At 40.0% G+C, this 21921-nt stretch overlaps 1 protein-coding gene and 1 long non-coding RNA gene across 2 annotated transcripts in view; both read right to left on the reverse strand.

Moving 5' to 3' along the window:
• Positions 1 to 21309, reverse strand: part of shoc1 (shortage in chiasmata 1) — a 49034-nt gene extending 27725 nt beyond the window's left edge. The window contains exons 1-14 of the mRNA XM_007906517.2: positions 21248 to 21309; positions 19037 to 19230; positions 17112 to 17274; positions 16410 to 16515; positions 12976 to 13132; positions 11469 to 11585; positions 10138 to 10267; positions 9519 to 9613; positions 7995 to 8237; positions 7030 to 7332; positions 6405 to 6524; positions 3412 to 3588; positions 2113 to 2220; positions 263 to 447 (exon numbers count right to left, since the gene is read on the reverse strand). Coding sequence (XP_007904708.2) covers positions 263 to 447; positions 2113 to 2220; positions 3412 to 3588; positions 6405 to 6524; positions 7030 to 7332; positions 7995 to 8237; positions 9519 to 9613; positions 10138 to 10267; positions 11469 to 11585; positions 12976 to 13132; positions 16410 to 16515; positions 17112 to 17274; positions 19037 to 19230; positions 21248 to 21309 — 2160 coding nt within the window. The remainder of the gene's footprint in view (positions 1 to 262; positions 448 to 2112; positions 2221 to 3411; positions 3589 to 6404; positions 6525 to 7029; positions 7333 to 7994; positions 8238 to 9518; positions 9614 to 10137; positions 10268 to 11468; positions 11586 to 12975; positions 13133 to 16409; positions 16516 to 17111; positions 17275 to 19036; positions 19231 to 21247) is intronic.
• LOC103187140 lies at positions 8036 to 10199 on the reverse strand. Its single transcript, XR_488853.2, has 3 exons — positions 10138 to 10199; positions 9519 to 9613; positions 8036 to 8237 (listed from the first exon to the last, which is right to left on the reverse strand). It is a non-coding gene; the product is annotated as an uncharacterized LOC103187140 (long non-coding RNA).
• Positions 21310 to 21921: the final 612 nt, after the last annotated feature.

The raw sequence follows: 21921 nt of genomic DNA on the forward strand, positions 1-21921 counted from the left end.
AAGTACCCTCAATGTAATGTAATCATAACAAAAGGCAAAATTGTAGCAGGTAAAAGCAACATAGTTTGTATGGGAATGATGTTTAATTACCAATATTCATTTTCTAGGTTCACACAAGAAAAGGAATCACTTGAGTGCTACAGTGAAGGGCTGTTGGAGCCTGTGGAACTACACTATCTTCAGAAGATGAAGGGAGAAAATCACCAGGGAAAGGAGGATAACATTTCCCAAAAGCATGTCTGCCTTCTAAAATTGTTAATACCTTGTGTTCATTTGTATGATCCATTTGTATCCATGTAGAAATCTGCTTCTGAAGTTCGGTTACTTTAGGGTTTCTTTCTTGTTTTCTCTGACTGATGTATTGAACAATTCGTAGTTTCTTCCAAATATCTTCTAAACAGGAACCCAAAGTGCTGACATACATTTCTTTGGCTCTGAATAAATACTCTGTAAATGAGAAAGTAACTGATACATCATGATTAAAAACAAGCCATTTCATTACTCCTGCTTTTAGTCATAAATAGCTGACTCTTGGACGGTCTGTAGCTCTTCTTATCAGTTTTTTTTATACAGTATGAACTGCATAATTTACTTTTTACTTTTAATTAATTTTAATTAAGATGCATCGCCCGTCTCTGCCAATACCTCTCCCCAAAAGCCGCTGACACCCTGGTCCAAGCCTGTCACCTCTCGGTTGGACTACTCTAACACCCTCCTCGCCGGTCTCCCATCCATAAAATCCAAATCATTCAAAACTCTGCCGCCCGCATTCTCACCCGCACGAAACTCCGCTCCCCGATCACCCCAGTCCTTGCCAGACTGCACTGGCTGCCTATCCCAGAGAGGATCGATTTCAAAATCCTCACCTTTGATTTCAAGTCCCTGCACTCCTCTGCACCCCCCTACCTCTGACCTCCTCTCTCCTCAAAACAGTGCCCGTTGCCTTTGTTCCTCCGAGTCTGCTCTCCTCCTCGTCCAAGTTCTCCGCTCCACCCTTGGCAGCCCCGTGCCTTCAGCCACTATGCACCGAGGCTCTGGAACTGCCTTCCTCACTCCCTTCATCTCGCTCCCTCCCTTCCCATTTTCTAGTCTCTGCTGAAAACCTTTCTTTTCGACCGCGCCTTTGGTCACCTTCCTCCCCCTCCCCCTGGCTCGGCCCCGGGATCCGTTACTGTAAAGTGCTCTGAGACGCCGTCCGGCGTGCTGGGCGCTATATAAATCCAAGTTGTTGTTGTTGTAATTAGCTAACAATGTACTGTTATCTTTGCAAATAATCATATCAATGGCCTATTTCTTATGGAAGAGATTTTGATAAATAATTTCTGATATTTATGCATGCAAAATGGAGTCCTGTGGAGTCCTGTAGCTCAGTGGTTAGAGCACTCGCTTTGCAAGTGAGAGACCTGGGTTCAATTCCAGGCAGCGCGAAACCTTGGGCAAGTTTCCTTACTCCACACAGAGCCTAATAATAATCCCTCCAAAACCAAAAAAAATAATAAATTGGTCATTTTCAATCTACGACTGTTTGTGGGACATTGCTGTGCGCAATTGGCTGCCGCGTTCACCCACAAATATACAGTCAATTCACTTTACAGTGTATTCTGTGAAGCACTTTGGGACGTCCTCCCAACGTGAAAAGCGCTATATCAAATGTAAGGATTATTATTATTATTATAAAATTCTATTTTCTAAATGTCTGTATATTTATTACAAAATATATTTGCGGAAACAGAAATATTGACAAGTTAATATATTTTCTATTGTTCTTTTAAATGTAACAGGCAAAGACATGATTGAAAACCAGTGAGATTGCAGTACCATATCAAAGGCAGTTGCATCATCTTAACTGATGGTGGAAGTTCTAAAAAGAGCCAAAACAATAGCCAGAACTTACATGATGAGGTACACGAAGAGATGATTGTGGGATGCAAAAAGGTGCACAGATTTAACCAGGCCTAAACTTATATCTGTTTAATAAAAATGAAAACTTTTTTTAAAAACAAGCTCTAAAAAAGGAAACATAATTCTATCAGTATTTAGTCTTGTGTCTTAATTCCAGTTTAACTCGAGTCAGTTATGTGAACCCACTGGCTCCTATCCTCTTGTCTATACCTATAGCTGTGTCCAGGTCACACATCATTAGAAGATCACGGACTGTCACCAAAAGATGCAGAAGTGCTGCATGTTTATACAATTGAACTTCTTTTTGATCACTCCTCCCTAGAACAGAAAATATATAAGTGGTGTTTACACATCAGAATAACTTATATTAAGGCTGTGTCAATGGCTCAGTGTATTTATCCAATGCTCAGCCACACGGATCAGGAAGATGCCACATTTGATCCCCAGTCTGTGCTGTAATAACTCACGTGACCTCCTCAAAACCACACATACTGGCCTGCTTCACGTTCCCCATCTCACCATTAACAGTTGGTCTTCCATCCAAGGCCCCTTTGACTTGCCCCTTCTTCAGGTCCACCTCAAGACCTTTCCCTTTGACTATGTTTTCGTCCATGTTTTCCCCCACCACTCCTTGTTCTCACTCCTTCACCTCCCACTCCCTCAGCCCCCACTCTCAGTTCGAATCATACGGATCAGTAATATCCCACATTTGATCCCCAGTCTGTGCTATTAACTCATTTCAATTGGAGTAGTACTCAGTGTTTGAATTTGCTTCCATGCCCTTGAGTTACAGAAGGGACAATCTGTCAGGGCTCTTGTTCCTGACTACCAAACTGCATCATTTTATGGAAATATACATGTGAAAATGTCAGATAAAGCCACCAACAGGGTATTTTCTCATAAATAGTTGAGGATAAAATACAAATGAAAATTTGTATAGCTCCTTTCATATCATGAGGATATTTCAAGGCATCCTAAGGTTTGGACTGAAACTGGGGGTGGGGGCTATGGGGTTGGGACCAAGGGGGAGGGTGGCGGGGGATGAAGATGACTGAAAGTCAAAGAGGAAGGTCTTGAGGTGGACCTCGGAGTTGAGAGAAGGAGCACGTCAAAGGGATTCTGATGGAAGCCCACTGACAACGGCGGGGAGGGAAATGTGAAGCAGGCCAGTGCCCGCTGACCAGAGGGAATTATGAGGTTACAGAGATAGGGTGAGGCACTGATTGTGAATTATTATAATAGTTTGTCACAAAGTAGATTTTTTTCAGTTCGATCCAAAGATAGAGCAGGTGTTTACTTTAAAGCTATTTTATGCCATACAGAGAACAACAATATATGAAAATAAACATTTAGGTTAAGTCAGGATGCTTTTTTTTGGTCAACTAAATCAAAAATCATATTTCTTTTCCATTCATTGTCTTAGTGCCTGTTCTACATTTTATTTGTGTTTAAAATGTATGACTTGCCCAGGCAAACTTCAACTAGTATGGAAAACATTTTGAGACTAACCTTGTTCAACGCTGTCACTGACTACCTTTTCCTGCTGTTTCATGAAAAACCTACTGTGGTCAAAACTGAGTTCAGTAAAGGTCCTTGCTACCACCATGGGAGCAACACAACTCTTTAAATTTTTGAGCACAGGGATTGCAGTAGCCTCCAACAGATAATATGCTTGGCACTGGCTGGCTGTAAGAAGGAAAGAAAAAAACATATTTTTAGTGTTTCATTATAAAAATAGACCTCATTTGTGAATTTCATCTGATTATACCGAGAAACATTGAATGGTACTGAACACTTTTCATCCACTGGATCTGAGTTTGAAACATTTTTAGACTGAAGTAGTGACAGTGCTCTGTTTTATCCTAATGCTTGTTTTTGAGCTTGTTTTACCCTCTTTATGTCTTCCCTATTACACAACATTTCCCAAAGGAGAAGAGGCTGACCCGCTTGAAGACATCTATCAATATTTTTCCTGAGTTGGTAGATGCAGCCTACAACAATAATAATCCTTGCATTTGATATAGCGCTTTTCACGTCTTCTAGACGTCTCAAAATGCTTCACAGAATATACTGTAAAGTGCATATTTGTGGGCGAAATGCGGCAGCCAATTGCGCACAGCAGTGTCCCGCAAACAATTGTGGATTGAAATGACCAATTTATTATTGTTTTTTTCTTGAGGGATTATTATCAGGCATGTGGAGTAAGAAAACTTGCCCAGGGTTTCACCCTGCCGGGAATCAAATCCAGGTCTCTTGCTTGCGTGGCGACTGCTCTAACCACTGAGCTACAGGACTCCACACAAGTGGAGTCCTGTACTCCAAGAGCAAGTTGGAGTAACACCCAATTTTCCCTCCTTCCATAAGGAAAGGTACCAAGCTTCTGCTCTCCATATGCTCTAAATATGATTACTGCAAAGTTTCCTCACCGATAGTAATATTATGTTTGGCAATTTCAAACAAGTCACTGCCACTGTCACTGTTTAAAATCTTGGCACAACAAACGTTCAATCATTCTTTACTTAGGGTCTGCAAATGACAGTATATAAAAAGTCTCGGAAACCTGAAGCCCTTCCAGAAATATGGTCTAGTTGACACTTGCAGTGCAGCATCGTCCTTTAATAGTCTCACCATTAGGGATAATTTTAAGAGGAACACCATTACAAAATTATTTAGTTTCATATCTTTTTTCTATTTAATACCACTAATTTCTATTTAAAGTACAACAGCAACTTTTTTTTAATTACAACTCTCTTGTTTGACTTCTTTGAAGTCAAAAGAAAATATAGTAATCCTTGTTTTTGATATAGCACCTTATCACGTCTTTGAGGTGTCTCAAAGCGCTTCACAGAATATACTGTAAAGTGAATTGACTATATTTTACAGGCGAAACATGGCTGCTATTTGCACACAACATTGGCATACAAACAGTAGTAGAATGAGTGACCAAATTATTATTATATTGTTTATTTTTTGAAGGGATTATTACCCCTGGAAAAGCAATCCGCCAATCGACTAACAACCGGGTTCCTACTTACTGCTAGGTGAATGGCAGCACATGTAGTAAGCGAAACTTGCCCAACGTTTCACTCTTCTCAGGAATTGAACCCAGGTCCTCTCACTTGTGAGGCGAGTGCTCCAACCACTAAGCTACAGAACTCCAATGCTAAAATTGCATTGTATTGAGGGTAGTGTTATGATGTGTGAACAAAACCTGTTCAAAAACATTATCAGATGTACAATTTGTGCTCCTACTGTACCTCATAACAAGCTGTGAAGTATGTACTAAGTTATACAAGCCTATCAGTTCTTGGCTGTTTTTATGTTGTCTCAGTTCATAAACAAGGTCTTTCAGATGAAACATTCTCTTGGACACCGTGTTCTGTGTTTCCAAAGACTGCAAGATACTCTAGTCTAAACCATATGGCTATATAAGAAGTTCCAATGTTTTCATTCATTCATTGAACATAATCAATGGCAAACACACATTCCAAGGAAAGTAGACTTAACCAGATGTCTTTCAAAAAGCTTTGTTTAATCTCAAGCAGTTAAATGTTATCATCTGCAGTGCATATTCCTTTGTTTATGTTAATTAATAGATCAATCACAGGCCTTGTACTAGATAGCAGACCTAACTAGAAGTTTTGCCTAATCAAATTAACCAGTCATTTGGCAACCATTTTAAAAGCTGCAGAAAAATCAGAGTATACTCACTATGCACATTTCAGGAGTGAAGTAAAATGAGCAATGTATCTGAAAGAGTATCGAACGAGTGAGCTGTGTGTCCAGGGAGAGCTATCTACAGAGACCAGGCCAAAATTATAAGAGACTCCAACAATCCAGTGGAGGACAGTTACTAGTTGGTCATTTCATATCCAACAAGTGCAGAATTGAACCCTCAGTAGGAGGATGGCAGGTACCAGGAACTCCCTGCGAGCTTCCTAGTGAGCAAAATAGCTCAGTATCAGCTCAGCAATGACAGCATTGTCACCATCTTCCTGCTCACAGCTCAGACAAACATCACTTCCATTGAGTGATGAATATTTAAATCATTATATACAGGGATAATAAGAAGTTCAGCTAGTTTGATAAACTAGCATTTGAATAAGCTGCTTCCGAATTTACCATTGCAGCTCTACACCTGATGCCAACAAACAAGTTAAATTAAAATTCTTGCTGACATGAAGTTAATAGGGCAAACTCAGCTCTGAATCTACAACAAAAATGCCAAAGGTACATTGGTCCACTCTCTTATATACTGTTCTATTTGTTGTTTTGATCCGATATAATGCAAGGAGCAAGGATCAGACTAAAAATAACATTCCAAACATAAAATGAATAACAATGTCAAAATTGTGGTATTCCTACATGCATTTTATCCATATCAGGCATGTCATTAAAATGTGTTTGGAAATAGCACACTAAAAGTCAGTTTTCAGAGCTTGAAAATGTTCCTTCCTAAGAGAATTTAACATGGCAGCAACCAGAGCTTTTGATCTGAATACCTGATGCTTGAACTTCTATCAAGTTACTACTTAAATCCAACTGATCAGGTTTCTTTGGTGAAGCTGTTACCAATTCACTGCTCACTGCAATGTTGCAAGCATTTTCATCTGCTTTTGAAACTAAAATATAAAACAAAGGCAATTCAAAACGTTAAACAGAAAATAAACAATTTTTCAATAAATAGGTCAAAAACATTCTTTTGTGAAAAGCACAAAAAAATTAAATTCATGTATCTCAATACATGAAATTCTCAAGGATTGACTTTGGGGATTCTCCTTACTTCACAGGTTTTTAATGTAAAATGCGTATTGTAGAAAAGTATAGCAACTGATTAAAATCAACAGATTCAAAGCTTATTTTAACCAGTGAGACAGTGATGAAGTTGTGCATTCTATTGCTAAAACAATTGATATTTTAGTCAGTGTATAGTAATGCTGTGGTTAATTAATTGTGGAAAATAATAACCAACAATTATACTCAAAGTACTGTTAATATTAAATGAGGAATGATAACTGTTATCATTCCTAGTTACCCAGTAATATAAGTTAACATAATACTATCCATTCTTAATTGATTAACTCAAAATTTCCTCAACTGAAATGGGAGAAAGAATTATGTACTCACAGTTGTCTATCTGATTTTCAGTATCACCTTTTGTCTGACAGAGAGTTGGAATCTGCTTTGACCTTAGCATTATGAAGCTGTTGAGAGGATCACAGTCATCCTGACAAGATATTATCGGAGATGGTTTCACAGTATCATGAAACCATAAGTTATAGGGAACAGCCAACATGTTCTCTGACTGTAAGGGTAACATTTTAACACCACTGTCCTGCTGTTCACAGGAATGCATTGCTTCATTTTCATGGTATGCTTGAATGGCAGTGGTGTTACTCTCAGCAACTAAAGCAGAGTTATCAGAACATTCTGGAAAACAAGAAGGAAATAACTTTTTATCACCACAGTAATTGATGACTATGCTCTCATGGGGGGGAAGGTAACCACATCTCCTCAAGAGTTGAGCTGGCTCTAACATGGAGTCCTGTAGCTCAGTGGTTAGAGCACTCGCCTCACAAGCAAGAGACCTGGGTTCGATTCCCGGCAGGGAGAAACCTTGGGCAAGTTTCCTTACTCCACACACCTGATAATAATCCCTCAAAAAAAACAATAATAAGTTGGTCATTTCAATCCACGACTGTTTGTGGGACACTGCTGTGCGAATTGACTGCCGCGTTTTGCCCACAAAAATGCAGTCAATTCACTTTACAGTATATTCTGTGAAGTGCTTTGAGACGTCTAGAATACGTGAAAAGCACTATCTCAAATGCAAGGATTATTATTATTATTATTAATGTGACATGCTTGGCAACAGAATGTCGGAATCGAGCCAACCCTCTGTGGGTCAGGCACATTTGAGGCATTTATAATCTATTCTATAATTTAAGCACCTACCTACAAAAGAATATTTAATGCATTGGGGGAAGATTCAGACAAATTAAGTATTAAGATTGAGAAAAAAATGGTTAATTCAAGAATGAGACACACAGTATCATACAAGTACCTATATTTTTTAAGCATGGTGCACTTACTCTCAAATTGATCCATGGTAACCAATGAAAATTCTTCCATCTTCACAATTTGTAAATCTCTTATTTCGCACTGATCTGCATGCAGCTCCTCGATTTTGTCCTCTTGCACTCTATTTGATTTTATATATTCCTCCCACAATGCTTTTACTGAAGACTTTGTCACCTCCTCTGGCTGGGCATTTAGCAGTTCAAAGGTCACACAGACTGGTGTGTGGTGAAAAGGAGGTTGCTTTATTTGAGGCTCTATAAAAAGTAAAATACAATACATTTTAAGAATCACAAACAAATCAATTGCAAAATATTTTATAGGTCAGACTTTTTCAAATTTAAACTGGTGAAATTTAACTTGCTCCTCTAAATTGTTACTATTACTGCAAACATAAGCAACATAACGCTATCAAGGATTTAACCATAGAACTGAATTTATGACTCCTTCTGCAAATTTGTAAGCAGCAATATATTATAGCAAAGGTTCACTTTTTCATCACCTTTTCATTCATTTCTGCATAGCTCAACACATGTACTTTAATAATAATACTTAAATGTAATATAACACCTTATCATATTTTCAAGATGCCAGAAATCGCTTCACAGAATATACTGTAATTTGACTGTATATGTTGTGGGCAAAACGCGGCAGCCAATTGCGCACATCAGTGTCTGACAAACAGTCATGGATTGAGTGACCAAATTATTTTTAAATCACCTTATTGCATTGGTGTACTTGTTCCTGCTTTTGGAGTATTGGAATAAACTAAATAATATTCTGTAAAAATAAGGCATCTTTTAAATTTCCTCTTACTAATCTCAACCTTGGTAATGTGCCTTGACTTTTGACTTAAGATTTCTGAATGAAAATAATCTCTTGAATAGATTCGGCTTAATGGTTTTGAGTGAAACAAGGTTATTTATTTACTTGGTTGCTGCGTGTTTTCTTTTAAAGGCTAATGTTGAAATGATTCAAAGACTGGTTTATTTGGAATTTGTTTCTGTCCATTATCCACTGTTGAAATCTTTGTTTCCATTGAACCTTATTGTTTCCTTCGATTGTTTTCACAAAAGTTTTTTTTCTCTTTGTGTTCTTGTTATACTGTAAGTATTCTTACTCAAATTCATACCCTTCCTTTCCTTATTATTTTCATGGATGAAGGCAAATGTGACATATTTATGCTTTACATAATGGAAAATGTTAAGTTAAGTAATTGCTCTGAATTTTAAAAAGGTTAATTACTCCATAAACATGTGGAAAACGTATGTTTTTCAAGGTTCAAGATTGTTGCTTACGGGAAACACATTTAAATGATTAGATAAAGAAACAAAAGGAGGCCAGTGGTTGGATGTATTTATTTTCTTTCAAAAATAAAATAGTAATTTGTAATTCTGACGTGGGTAACGATTATTTTTGATTAAACATTCTGTTTTGACAGTTTGTAATCTTGACAAATACAGTGTGTATATCCGATTTAGTGTTTAAGTGATTTTTTCCCCTTTTATTTACTAGCAATATAATTTTAGGAACTTTACCTCCCAACATCAGAGCTTCAAAAGATCTGAGGACATTTTCCGATTGCCTGATTTGAACCTCCAGTAAATAGTTTTCTGTGCTGGATAAAAAGCTACTAAAAAAGCAAAAAACAACAGGATATTTTGTTTCTGTAATATCGAACGAAATGCGCATCCTTCAAAAATTTGTCTCTGTAATATCGAACGAAATATGCATCCTTCAAAAATTTAAAATAATGTAGAAAATAAATTGGGAACCGAATTGTACAATATTTCCAAAGGAAGGTAAAAATAACTAAAATGAAGCTCAAAACAGAGCTATACTTATATAGTTAGGAGGAACAAGGTTATCAGGTTAGGACTGTCGAAAAGAAAGTATTGCCTCATGGGATATTGGGAATATCATCTTTGTATATGTAAGCTAAATGAATGACAAATGATTTAAGCTGTAATACAAAGAAACCAACATCACCGATTTCCTGAAAACATAGTGAATGGGAAGCTGGTGACATCAACTGTCATTTCTGCAAAGGAGTTATAAAAGCTTCTACAAGAAAGTCTTTAAATCATAGAAAAACATGAATCAGGTTTGTTCAAAATATGCACAGAAATTATCCTTCAATAAATACATTATGCCTACTCAATTTTTACTGGAGAGAGTTCCTCCTCTTGTAGTGCTTTGGTTGAGAAAGTCACTTCCATATGATCGGTTGAACATGGAGGAGTCAATGGAGTTTCTACTTCCAAGTTGCTAATCGTTTTACAGCAAACTGAAAACACAATTCATGACAATATTGGAATTCACCGATTTTAATTCACCCATTTCCCCAGTTATCCTTCCTCCCCCACATCCGGTCCCTGACCAGCACAACTTTCTTCCACCTCCGCCACATTGACCACCTCCGATATTACCTCACCCCAAAAGCTGCTGAAACCCTTGTCCATGCCTTTGTCACCTCTCGGCTGGATTACTCTAACGCCCTCCTCACCGCCATCCGGCATTCTCAACCGCACCAAACTTCGTACCCCGATTACTCCAGTCCTTGCCAATCTCCACTGTCTCCCTGTCACAGAACCGATCAACTTCAAGATCCTCAGTCTAGTGTTTAAATCCCTCCATTCTTTGGCACTCCCCTATCTCTCTAACCTCCTCTCTCCCCACAGCAGTACCCGCTGGCTCCGCTTTACTGCGTCCGGCTTGCTCTGCATTCCCCGAATCCTCTGCTCCACCATCAGCGGCTGTGCCTTCAGCCATTACGCCCCAAAACTTTGGAACTCCCTCCCTCAACCCCTTCGCCTCGTCCCCTCCTTCCCCATCTTCAGGTCGTTTCTGAAGACCTTCCTTTTTGACTGATTCTACCATCACCTTCCCCCTTCCCCAGGCTCGGCCTCGGCCATTGGTAAGCGCTCTGAGATGCCGCCCAGCATGGAGGACGCTATATAAATGCAAGTTGTTGCTGTTGTTAATTAAAACAGTCAATCGTATTTTTATCAGCCTGGCTCAGTGGTAGCATTCGCACCTCTGATTCAGAAGGTTGTCAGAAGGGCTCAAGCACCAGATCAGGATTTTGACCTCAAATCTAGGCTGACACTCCATGCAATAGTGGGTGAGTGCTGCATTGTTGGAGGAGCCATCCATTGGTTGAACCAAGGCCCTGCTCGTCTGTTTAGGTAGATGTTAAAGTTCCCATAGCACTACTCAAAAAGAGGAGGGAGTTTCTTCTCCTGTCCTCGCCAACAATCCCACAGATACATTTAGTTGTGGCTGTTTGTGGAAAATTCCTGTGCGCAAATTGGCTGTTACGTTCACTTACAAGTACTGTAGTCACTATATTTAACATACTTCACAGGAAAGTCCTGTAAACTAAAGCACCTTGAGATGTTTCAACAACTTGATAAGGCACTATATCAAATATGAGGATTACTACAACAGGATAACATAAGGCAGGCACTGAATAAAATATTACCTACCTGGATCAATAATATCCTGTGTGGCTTTAATAACTGCTTCATTATCTTTCAATGAATAATTTGTACTGTCACAAAATTCAGAGATTTCCAGATCCATCATAAGCTTAGTTTTGAAATCTTTAAGAAAGAACATTTGGTCAGTCTTACATAAGTCAGTCTATTTCTCTAATTGCTAAATTGTGGAACTGTGTAATTCAGGGTAGATTTTTATAACGTGCTAACCTCAGGAGCATTCTTTTACTGTTTGGTTTAAAGTTGCAGGTAATAAATCTTACACCAACTGGTGTGACTGATTGACTTACTAATGTTTACAGCCACCACAACAATGAATCACATGGTTGCATTCCCATGCCATACATTTTCTTCAGTCAGTAAGAAAAAATGTTATGGGTGTTCCCTGATCGTTATCATGAACTGATGTTTGGAGGGCATGAATGGTTCAGTCATATTCTGTCAGGTCTTGCTTCCTTCCTGAGAAATGGGTTTCTGCCAAATGGTCAGACCAAGAACAACAACAACTTGAATTTATATAGCGCCCTCCACGCCGGACGGCGTCTCAGAGCCCTTTATAGTAACGGATCCTAGGACCAAGCCAGGGGGAGGGGGTGGGAAGGTGACCAAAGGCGCGGTCGAAAAGGACTTCAGCAGAGACCTGAAAATGGGAAGGGAGGGAGTGAGACGAAAGGAGTGAAGAAGGCAGTTCCAGAGCCTCGGGGCATAGTGGCTGAAGGCACGGCCGCCGAGGGTGGAGCAGAGGTCTCGGGGGTCGAGGAGGAGGCCAGACCCAGAGGAACGAAGGCAATGGGTACTGTTTTGAGGAGAGAGGAGGTCAGAGAGGTAGGGGGGTGCGAAGGAATGCAGGGACTTGAATACAAGGGTGAGGATCTTGAAATCGATCCTCTCTGGGACAGGCAGCCAGTGCAGTCTGGCAAGGCTGGGGTGATCGGGGAGTGGAGTTTCGTGCAGGTGAGAACGCGGGCGGCAGAGTTTTGTATGAACACATTCAGAGCAGGGTAGTTATTTTTAAATCTGTTTTCAAATCTCTCCAATCGTGCCTTTGGTCGCCCTCCCACCTCTCTGGCTTCCCTTACCCCTACACCACCCCTCTGCCATGCTCAGGCCCCGACACCTGACTGTTCAGCACTTTGAGACATCCTCCCGACGTGAGAGGCGCTCTATAAATGAAATTTTGTTGTTTTTTATCAATTGCGTAAAATGGACATGCCTACCTAGGTCAGATAATAACAGATTACATGATATTTGCATCAAAAGTGCCTCTAAGCACTCCAAAATGATACCTCATGGGAAGGACATCATATAAATGCAAGTGAATATTTTTGTATATATAGGGGATATTACACAATCCCATACATTTAGGAGCATAGCAGACAGTGCTGCTGGAGACATCATGTGTAATATTGAGTCCAGTTTTGGTAGCTCAACTTTGTGGGTAAATGTGGTTGGAGGGCATCCAGTGATTATTCACCCTCATCTCCAAATATCTCACCATTATTTATAATCACTTCTGGTGATTGAATTCCTGACACATCTTCTGCCATCAGATGTAAAAGTTCTTTAAGTTCTGAACCATGTGGGGATCCATGTGTGATCCATTTAAACTCCATTGTGTTGCAAATATCCAGTTCAACAGGCAGCATCCAGGACTGTCAAAGAAAAGATATCTTATTACTATTTTTTATTTATTGATGCTTGTCCCATTTTTATTATTTAGACTCCCCAAGTCCATGCACACCACCTGCTAATCATTCACAATCCCCATTATTTATCCCCATGCTATCCACTGCTATGAAATATCACTCGTCATAATTCAGAATTAAACACCTAAAACTTAAAAGACAATTTATTGTACACAAATATGTAATGTTTCATTGCAACAAAATACCTTTTTAAAATGTTCCGATCTCATGCTTTAAACTTAAATTGCATTAATACAGCAAGCAGAAATAAAAAAGTTATCTAAAGCATAGAAGCTATGATATCTATGTCTATCAAACCTATCATAATAATAATAATCCTTGCATTTGATATAGCGCTTTTCATGTCGGGAGGACGTCCCAAAGCGCTTCACAGAACACACTGTAAAGTGAATTGACTGTATATTTGTGGGCGAACGCAGCAGCCAATTGCGCACAGCAATGTCCCACAAACAGTCGTAGATTGAAAATGACCAATTTATTATTGTTTTGGGTTTTGGAGGGATTATTATTAGGCTCTGTGTGGAGTAAGGAAACTTGCCCAAGGTTTCGCCCTCTGCCTGGGAATTGAACTCAGGTCTCTCGCTTGCAAAGCGAGTGCTCTAACCACTGAGCTGCAGGACTCCCTAACCCTAACCCTATCATACACAGACACAGAGAGACACACTCACAGACACAGAAGAGAGACGCACACACTCACAGACGCAGAGAAAGATGTACACACTCACAGACGAAGAGAGACGCACACTCACAGACACAGAGAGAGACACACACACTCACAGATGCAGAGAGAGACGCATACACTCACAGACAGAATCACACACTCACAGACACAGAGAGAGGTGCACACTCACAGACAGAGAGAGACGCACACTCACAGACAGAGAAAGACGCACACACTCATAGACAGACACACGCACTCACAGACGCAGAGAGAGACGCACACACTCACAGACAAGAGACACACACACACTCAGAAACACAGAGAAAGACACACACACTCACAGAGAGACACACATTCTCAGAGAAAGATGCACACTCACATAGAGACACTCATAAACACATAGAGAGAAACACAGTCACAGCCACAAACACACAGAGGAGAGGGAGACACAGACATACTCACAGACACTCACAAACAGCGCGGGAAAGACAAATACACACACTCACAAATGCTTATAGAGAGACGTACACACAGGCAATCCTACATACTCACACACTCTCACACAAACAGACAATCCTACATACTCACACACCTTCACATGCTCACACACAATCCTACACACTCACACTCTCACATACACAATCCTACACACTCACATACTCTCTCACACAAACACACAGACAATCACAACAGCGGGTCCTCTGAGTGAAGCCCATTTGCTCCTTGCGCTACACCGTGCATGACGTCCGGAGCCGCTCTCCCAGAGTGACGTCAGGTAAACGGCCAGGAGGCCCATGGGCTTGAAACTATAGTTATAGCAGGTTTGTAGTGGAGGAAAGCGTTTGACAAATTCTGGCGAAAAGTGCGTCTGTACTTTTCTATTGACCCAGGTGATATAATAATAATCCTTGCATTTGATATAGCTCCTTATCACATCTTCTAGACGTCTCAAAGCGCTTCGCAGAATAGACTGTAAAGTGAGTTGATTGTATATTTGTGGGCAAAATGTGGCAGCCAATTGCACACAGCAATGTCCCACAAACAGTCATAGATTGAAATGACCAATTTATTATTTTTTTTCTTGAGGGATTATTATCAGGTGTGTGGAGTAAGGAAACTTGCCCAAGGTTTCACCCTGCCGGGAATCGAACCCAGGTCTCTCGCTTGCGAGGCGAGTGTTCTGACCACTGAGCTACAGGACTCTACAATTGTACACAATGTAAATTAGTGCAAAGAATCAGCTCTCTCTTGTGCATATATACACACACACAAAATATATTTTCAGTGTCTTTTTACCATTCTCCTGATATTTTAAGGAAGGACCAGAGATTCTTTGCTCCCTTTTATACACTAGAGAAACATAATTATTATGGCTTTACCTCCCTTTCCTTTCCAAGACCCACAGTACACAAACAGTTTTGGTCAAAGTGACAAATCACATTGTGTCCAAGGTTCCCTCTATCTCGTCGTCCTCTGAACTCTCTGCTGCCTTTTATGCTGTTGACCACTCTATCCTCTCTCCTTTCACCTCAACCTTCATGGTTCTGTCTTCGAATGGTTCATATCCTATCTCTGACACCATCTACACTTTGTCTCCAAGTACGGCTTCTCCTTAAGCCCCCGCATCGTCTCGTGTGGCAAGGGGCTCTGTCCTTGGTCCCCTCCTCTTCAACCTGAACTTACTCCCTCTTGGTGACATCACCCGCAGACATGGGGTCAACTTCCACATGTATGCGGATGACACCCAACTCTATCTCTCTTCCTCCCCCCCGAACTCTAGGCCCACTGCTGTCCTGACAGAATGTCTGTCAGACATCAAGTCCTGGATGAGAGCCAACTTTTTCCAGTTGAACTTCAACAAGACCGAGGCTCTCCTGATTGGCTCCCGTCAGCGCCTCCTCACCTCATACACTGACAGCATCACCATCCACGGTTGCACACTCCACCTCACTGAGCCAGTCTGCAACCTTGGGGTCTTGTTTGACCCTCAACTATCCTTTCTACCCCACATTTGCGCCATGACCCGCACTGCCTTCCCCCACCTCCGCCCAGTTCCACCACTGCCTCTCCCTCAAGCCGCCAAAACCCATATCCATGCATTAGTTATATCTAGGCTCGACCACACCAACTTCCTGCTTGTCAGCCTTCCCAACTCTTCCTCCACAAGCTGCAGATCATTCAGAGCTCTGCAGCTCGTGTCATCTCCCACACAAGGCTCTGTGATCCTATCACCCCCACTCTCGCCCGGCTCTACATCCCCCAGAAGATAGAGTTAAAAATCCTCGTCCTCGCTTTCAAAGTCCTCTGAGACCTTGCTCCTCCCTACATCTGTGACCTGATAATGCCATATCGAACTGTCCACTACCTCCTCTCAGAAGGCCTGCTGCACGTCCCCCGCCTGGTCCGCCCCACCATCGGCGGTCACTCCTCCAGCCTCTCTGCCCCCACCCTCTGGAACTCCATCCCACCGGTCCTTCTCCTTGCTCCCCCCCTTGCTTCCAAAGTATTTTCCCCTTCCTTATTGCCCACCAAAAGCAAAATCCTGATCTGGTATATACGTACCTCTTCATCCAACTGTGAAAATGCACTAAAATCTTCCTCAGCCAAATCTATTGCAGTATTTTCTGCAGCAGCAATATCCTTCTCTGACTGATAGACCAAGCAATCCCTAAAAGATGCGTCAAATAGTCAAAAGCCACATTTGGTAAGTTAAGTGCTAAGATCACCTACAAAATTATATAAGACCAAGATACTTTAGAAATGTTTAGATAAATATATGTTTACTGTTCATATATCATGGTTCAGTAACAAAAGCCTACAATTGAAGAACAGTCGTAATACTGCAAACTTTAGCTTAATGTTTTTTGGTTCTTTATAAACAAGATATACAGTAGTCATTTGAATTAAAAATCCTTACTATTAACAAGGAGGTACATTGGACTAGTGATAAGGCATCACCACTTCAGTGGGTGCCATCATTCGTTGGAGGCCCTGATCATTGATTTACATTTGTGGTGCATTCAGGCCCCACTCCTAACTTTGTTTTGAAGTTCTGCTGATTGACAGGGCCTTCTTAATAAATGTGTTCCTAAGAAATCTCAAGATTTTAAACTTAGTTTTGAGCCAATAAAAATTACTTTTTCAAAAATTGCTCTCAGCTTCTAAAATAGATAATGGGAGCTGGGGAAAGAAAAGGAAGGAGCAGCAGCATGTGCTTTTGGGGAGACATTAGAAACAGCATAGCAATTTTTATTTTCTATTTACCTGAAAAGTAACCCCTCAGTCAAAAGCTCTCCTTCGGCATTTACAAAAGGATCTTGTAAAGCATGCATTTTCAATCTGCCACAAAGGTTGTGCAACCTTGGTAACTGTTTGCAAAACTCTGGCAGATAATCAACAAATACCACTTCATTCTGCATAAACAAATCTTGAAAAAAAATAGGAAATCCACTTTAACAAACACAAGCATTTTATGCACCCAAGGAAAAACATCAATATGTGCTACTTTCCATTCAACCTTTTTAATCATCTACATATTCTTGGATCAATCTTATATATGATGACATTGAAGTTTGTAAAAGTTATAATCATTTATACCTACAGTTTAGCTCCCTGAACCAACCTTATTGTTTGCCCTCTCCACTCACAATCCACACGCTTTCGTGAGAAGGCAATGTACGTCTCTTGGACAAGACCAGCTTTCACAGTCCCTCCACTTTACAGTATACAGGTGTGAAGTGTTTTGAGACGTCCTCCCAAAGTAAATGGTATTTTACCAAAGATAAGGATTTTTTTGTTATTATTATTAATAACTTGACTCAACAATCCACAATTCCATTCTATTAGATTTGGCTTCCTTGACAAATATTCTTTTCCCAATCATATTCCATTAATTACTGTTGACCCCCATTATAACAATGTTAGTTGGGGTACACAAAATCCCAATCAGCACTATAATGGGCTGGTCAATGCTTCTGCATTAGCTGCGCATCCATGCGCAAACAGGAAACATTGCCGGCACAAAGAATATCAAAATAACCGACTTCCGGGTCACCAGGTCGCAGCCACATGCACAATGCGCAAGAAATGATGTTGTCGACCGCCTAATAACCTGGAAGTCAGACATTTGTGCTCCTCTGATACCGGGTGCCATTTCATCTTTCTGCAGGTGCATTGAAGTGGCAATGGAGTGAGCCCATGCATTTTGGATAAGAAAATGCCATGGTCCAAAACCTACCCACCATCCAATCAATAAGTGTAGTCCTGGCACTTTATACTTTGTTGCAACTGAGGGTTTGCTTTGTCCATCGATGATTTATCAAAGGTATTTTACATGAAACACTATATTAAAAATGAGAAATCCTGAGATGTTCTGAGATATCCAGAGTGACTAGAATCATAGAATCAGATTATTATACATTCGGCCCATTGTGTCTGTGTTGGCTCTTTGAAAAGAGTTATCCAATTCAATCCCACTTCCCCGCGCTCTCCCCATAACTCCGCAAACTTGTCCTCCCCAAATAATTATCTACTTCTCCCTTAAAAGCTGTTATCGAATTGGCTTCCACCATCCTTTTAGGTAATGCATTCCAGATCCGAACAACTTGCTGTGTGAATAAATTTTTCCTCACCTCCCCTCCGTTTCTTTTAGCAACTATTTTAAATCGGTGTCCTCTGGTTACTGACCCACCCGCCAGTGGAAATATTTTCTCCTTGTTCACCCTATCAAATCTCTTCATAATTTTGAAAACTTCTATTAAGTCTCCTCTTAACCTTCTCTGCTCCAAGGGGAATAATCTTATCTTCTCTAGCCTCTCCTGGTAACTGAAGTCCCTCATTCCTGGTACCATCCTGGTAAATCTCCTTTGCATCCTCTCCAATGCCTTGACATCCTTCCTAAAGTGTGGTGCCCGGAACTAGTTATCAGAGAATCATAATTAACACTTCTTATGGGAAATAGTCAGGATATTGAGCTATGTAGCATTGTTATCAGAGCTTCACTATAAATCCTTGTTTTCTGATATAGCGCCTTTCACATCGGGAAGACATCTCAAATCGCTCACAGGAATTACACACAACAAAGTCCCATAAAGTTAGATAGACATTACAGAAGCTACAGTGTATTCATATCTCATTGATTGGTTTGATATAATTCAATTCCTCTTCGCTGACCAATATCAGCACAGTACCTGTTTGTGAATTCACGTCTGCAGGTTTAGCATCCTTCTCAAAGGTCTCCTGCTCATCGTTTATGTTATGCAAAACATTGCTCCTTAAAAACGAACTCACATCATCTATGTCAATCTGAGAGTTAGGATTTGAACTTGGCACAATCTCCAAACTGTCAACACCAATTGGGGGATCCACCAAAGAAACACATACCCTAAAAAAACACAAACATTGCAAGAAGACAAGAAACCAATGAGAACATGGTTTACATAGTTTTTTTTAAGAAATCACTTCTCTTTTGTATAGATTTCCCCTCTGGCGGGAAAGCTTGCCAGACAGCAATATCAATGGCAATCTATGGAGCTTTAGCTGGTTAAACTCCAGCAGTACCCCAACGCACTCTGGGATCCTCTTGCCAACCTGCGCCTAATTCTTTCTGGAATTAGGTAAACAGGATTCATCCCTTCAGGAAGAGAGTGTACATTCCATTCTAACAATCTATCTCTGGGATTTCCTTGTGTAGGTGGGATGCATAAAAATCTCAGTTTGGTTTGGGTACTCTTAACGGTGATGGGTTTCTGCATGAGTCAGACACCCGGCTGTCCCCCAAAATTACAAAAATCAACTTGCTATTTCATCACTGGCCAGTTGGAGGCACAAGCCAACCAGCATTATAAAATCAGCATCAACTTTAATTTTTTTATTGCAAATTTTCCTGTGATCTTTTGCCCAGTAAATCTTGTGAAGCGCTTTGAAAGATCCTCCATTTTTATTATATAATTATTGACCTACTATCTTTTAGATGAATGAAATTTTTTGCAGATTAACAAAAAAGGATCGTGCAACTAAGCAATCATCACATATATGAATAAGCCAAGATGAAAAAAGCCCCAAGATATTGACATGCATACAGATTTACTGTTCTGTCCCATCAAAAGATTCATACAAGTATTATCGTTTCAACATTTCAGGCTCCCCAGAAGATAAACTTGATTACAGCTATACACGAATGTTGTCTAATTTAACTAGAATGTTATTTTTAGGTATTTATTAATCTATTCATCCCATTTGCCTATCTTTATCAGCTATAACATTGGGTGTTATTTTTAGTTGCAAGTTTTATTTGATTTTAAAACATAACAAATAACTGGATGGTAACAATATCCAGTGTCTATGAGTCAGAAAGTTGTGGGTTCAAGTCCTACAGACAATCGTGCTGGCAGTGTCCTGCATTATGGGAGGTGCTGTTCTTCAAATGAGATGTTAAAACAAGATGCTTGCCTGATAAATAATTTTTTTAATAATAGTTTTGAACTATCTCCTTTTATAGAAAGTGCTGCCTCTTTTTCTAAGACAAGATCGGACATTTTCTATACACTGTTCATTTTTGTTGTTGTTGCTGCTCTGTGTATATACCACAGGAGCAACAATATGACACAAAAGACTATGAGAACAATTAAACAAGTAAAATATAATCTTGCATCCTATGTGACCGCAGAAGACCACAGATTACTATGATGTCCTCTTTAGAGAAATTCTGATACACCATTTAACAGAAAAACTTCAACAGGTTCTAAAAATAACTGGTTTCTTTCCACTTCTGTTAGCATACATTCAAAATACCATAACGTTAACAAATTGAATTAAGATTTTTGTTGAATACTGTCTAGTGTAATACAATCAGGAATTCTCTCCTCAAAAATGATGTTTTTTTCATTTTCTAAAGGATAACTTACAGGAACAGACAGAATAGTCTGATGAATATAAAAAGCTTACACGTCAGTGCATTAATTAATCTCTTGCCTTATCCACTCTCCAGATAATGTCTTTGATATGCAGTTCAGCCAATGAGCTCCAAGTTACACTTAATATTTTCCTATCAGAGTACTAGTATAAACAGATTCCTTAATTGCCACAGGCATGCTTTGATCTAACAGACCCTCTCTCTCTTTTGAAAATGATAAACGCTCCCTGCTGAGTTACTATACCAGCACAATGCTCAATGGAGTGATAGGACTCAAAGTAACCTTCACAATTCCTTGTATGGAGAATTACCAAACCATGGGGCGCACTAAAGGTTACATGAAGACTATATAATTTTAACAATGAGGACAGACCTTGAGAAATGAAATATCATGGACGGGCATAAAGGGTAGTAAAAAATTGTAACATGCAGTGCATTAAAAGTCAACATTAGAAAATTATTTAAAAAGCAAACGCTTGGATAGTACCTCTCAAGAAAATCATCTATGTAGACATGTTTCTTCCATTCAGTCAATACACAACCATCCATCAGTAGTTTGCAGGAAGAAATCACTGTCCCTACCAAGTGTAATTCAGCATGTTAGCATTCTCTTCTTCTAAAGAAAAAGCTTTAAAAATTAATAAAGCACCAAATAACTTCATTTAAAAAAAATTTACGACAACATTCAAATGTTTGACTTTGTAGTACAACTATTCATGAAATAAGCTGCAGCAGAGAACCACGTCACTGGGACAACACTTATTGTGGATGTAATTACAATGTAGTCATCACGCAAAATACAATGAAAGTTACTAAACAAAACCTTTTATCGTAACTTATACTGTCACAATAGAAATTATACAATGCCAGTGCCTCTCTCCTTACACACACACACACACACTCACACACACACCAAGTGCCAGCCCTGCGCTGTTCCTCCCATTCTCTCTCCACCTGTCTGTGTGTGGAGTTTCAAAGATGGGGGCAGAACGTCTGAAAACTCCCACACCAATGGCGGAATGGATCAGGTGGGACCTACTGAGTGGATGGAGCAACCAGATGATAGGGTTGCATGAGGTTGGTAGGTAGGGGAGAGGCCATGGAGGCATTTGAATGTAATGACAAGGATCTTGAACTAAATTTGCTGAGAGATACGGAGCC

This window comes from Callorhinchus milii, unplaced genomic scaffold (genome assembly GCF_018977255.1).
Source record: "Callorhinchus milii isolate IMCB2004 unplaced genomic scaffold, IMCB_Cmil_1.0 Scaffold1, whole genome shotgun sequence".
Lineage (NCBI taxonomy): Eukaryota > Metazoa > Chordata > Chondrichthyes > Chimaeriformes > Callorhinchidae > Callorhinchus > Callorhinchus milii.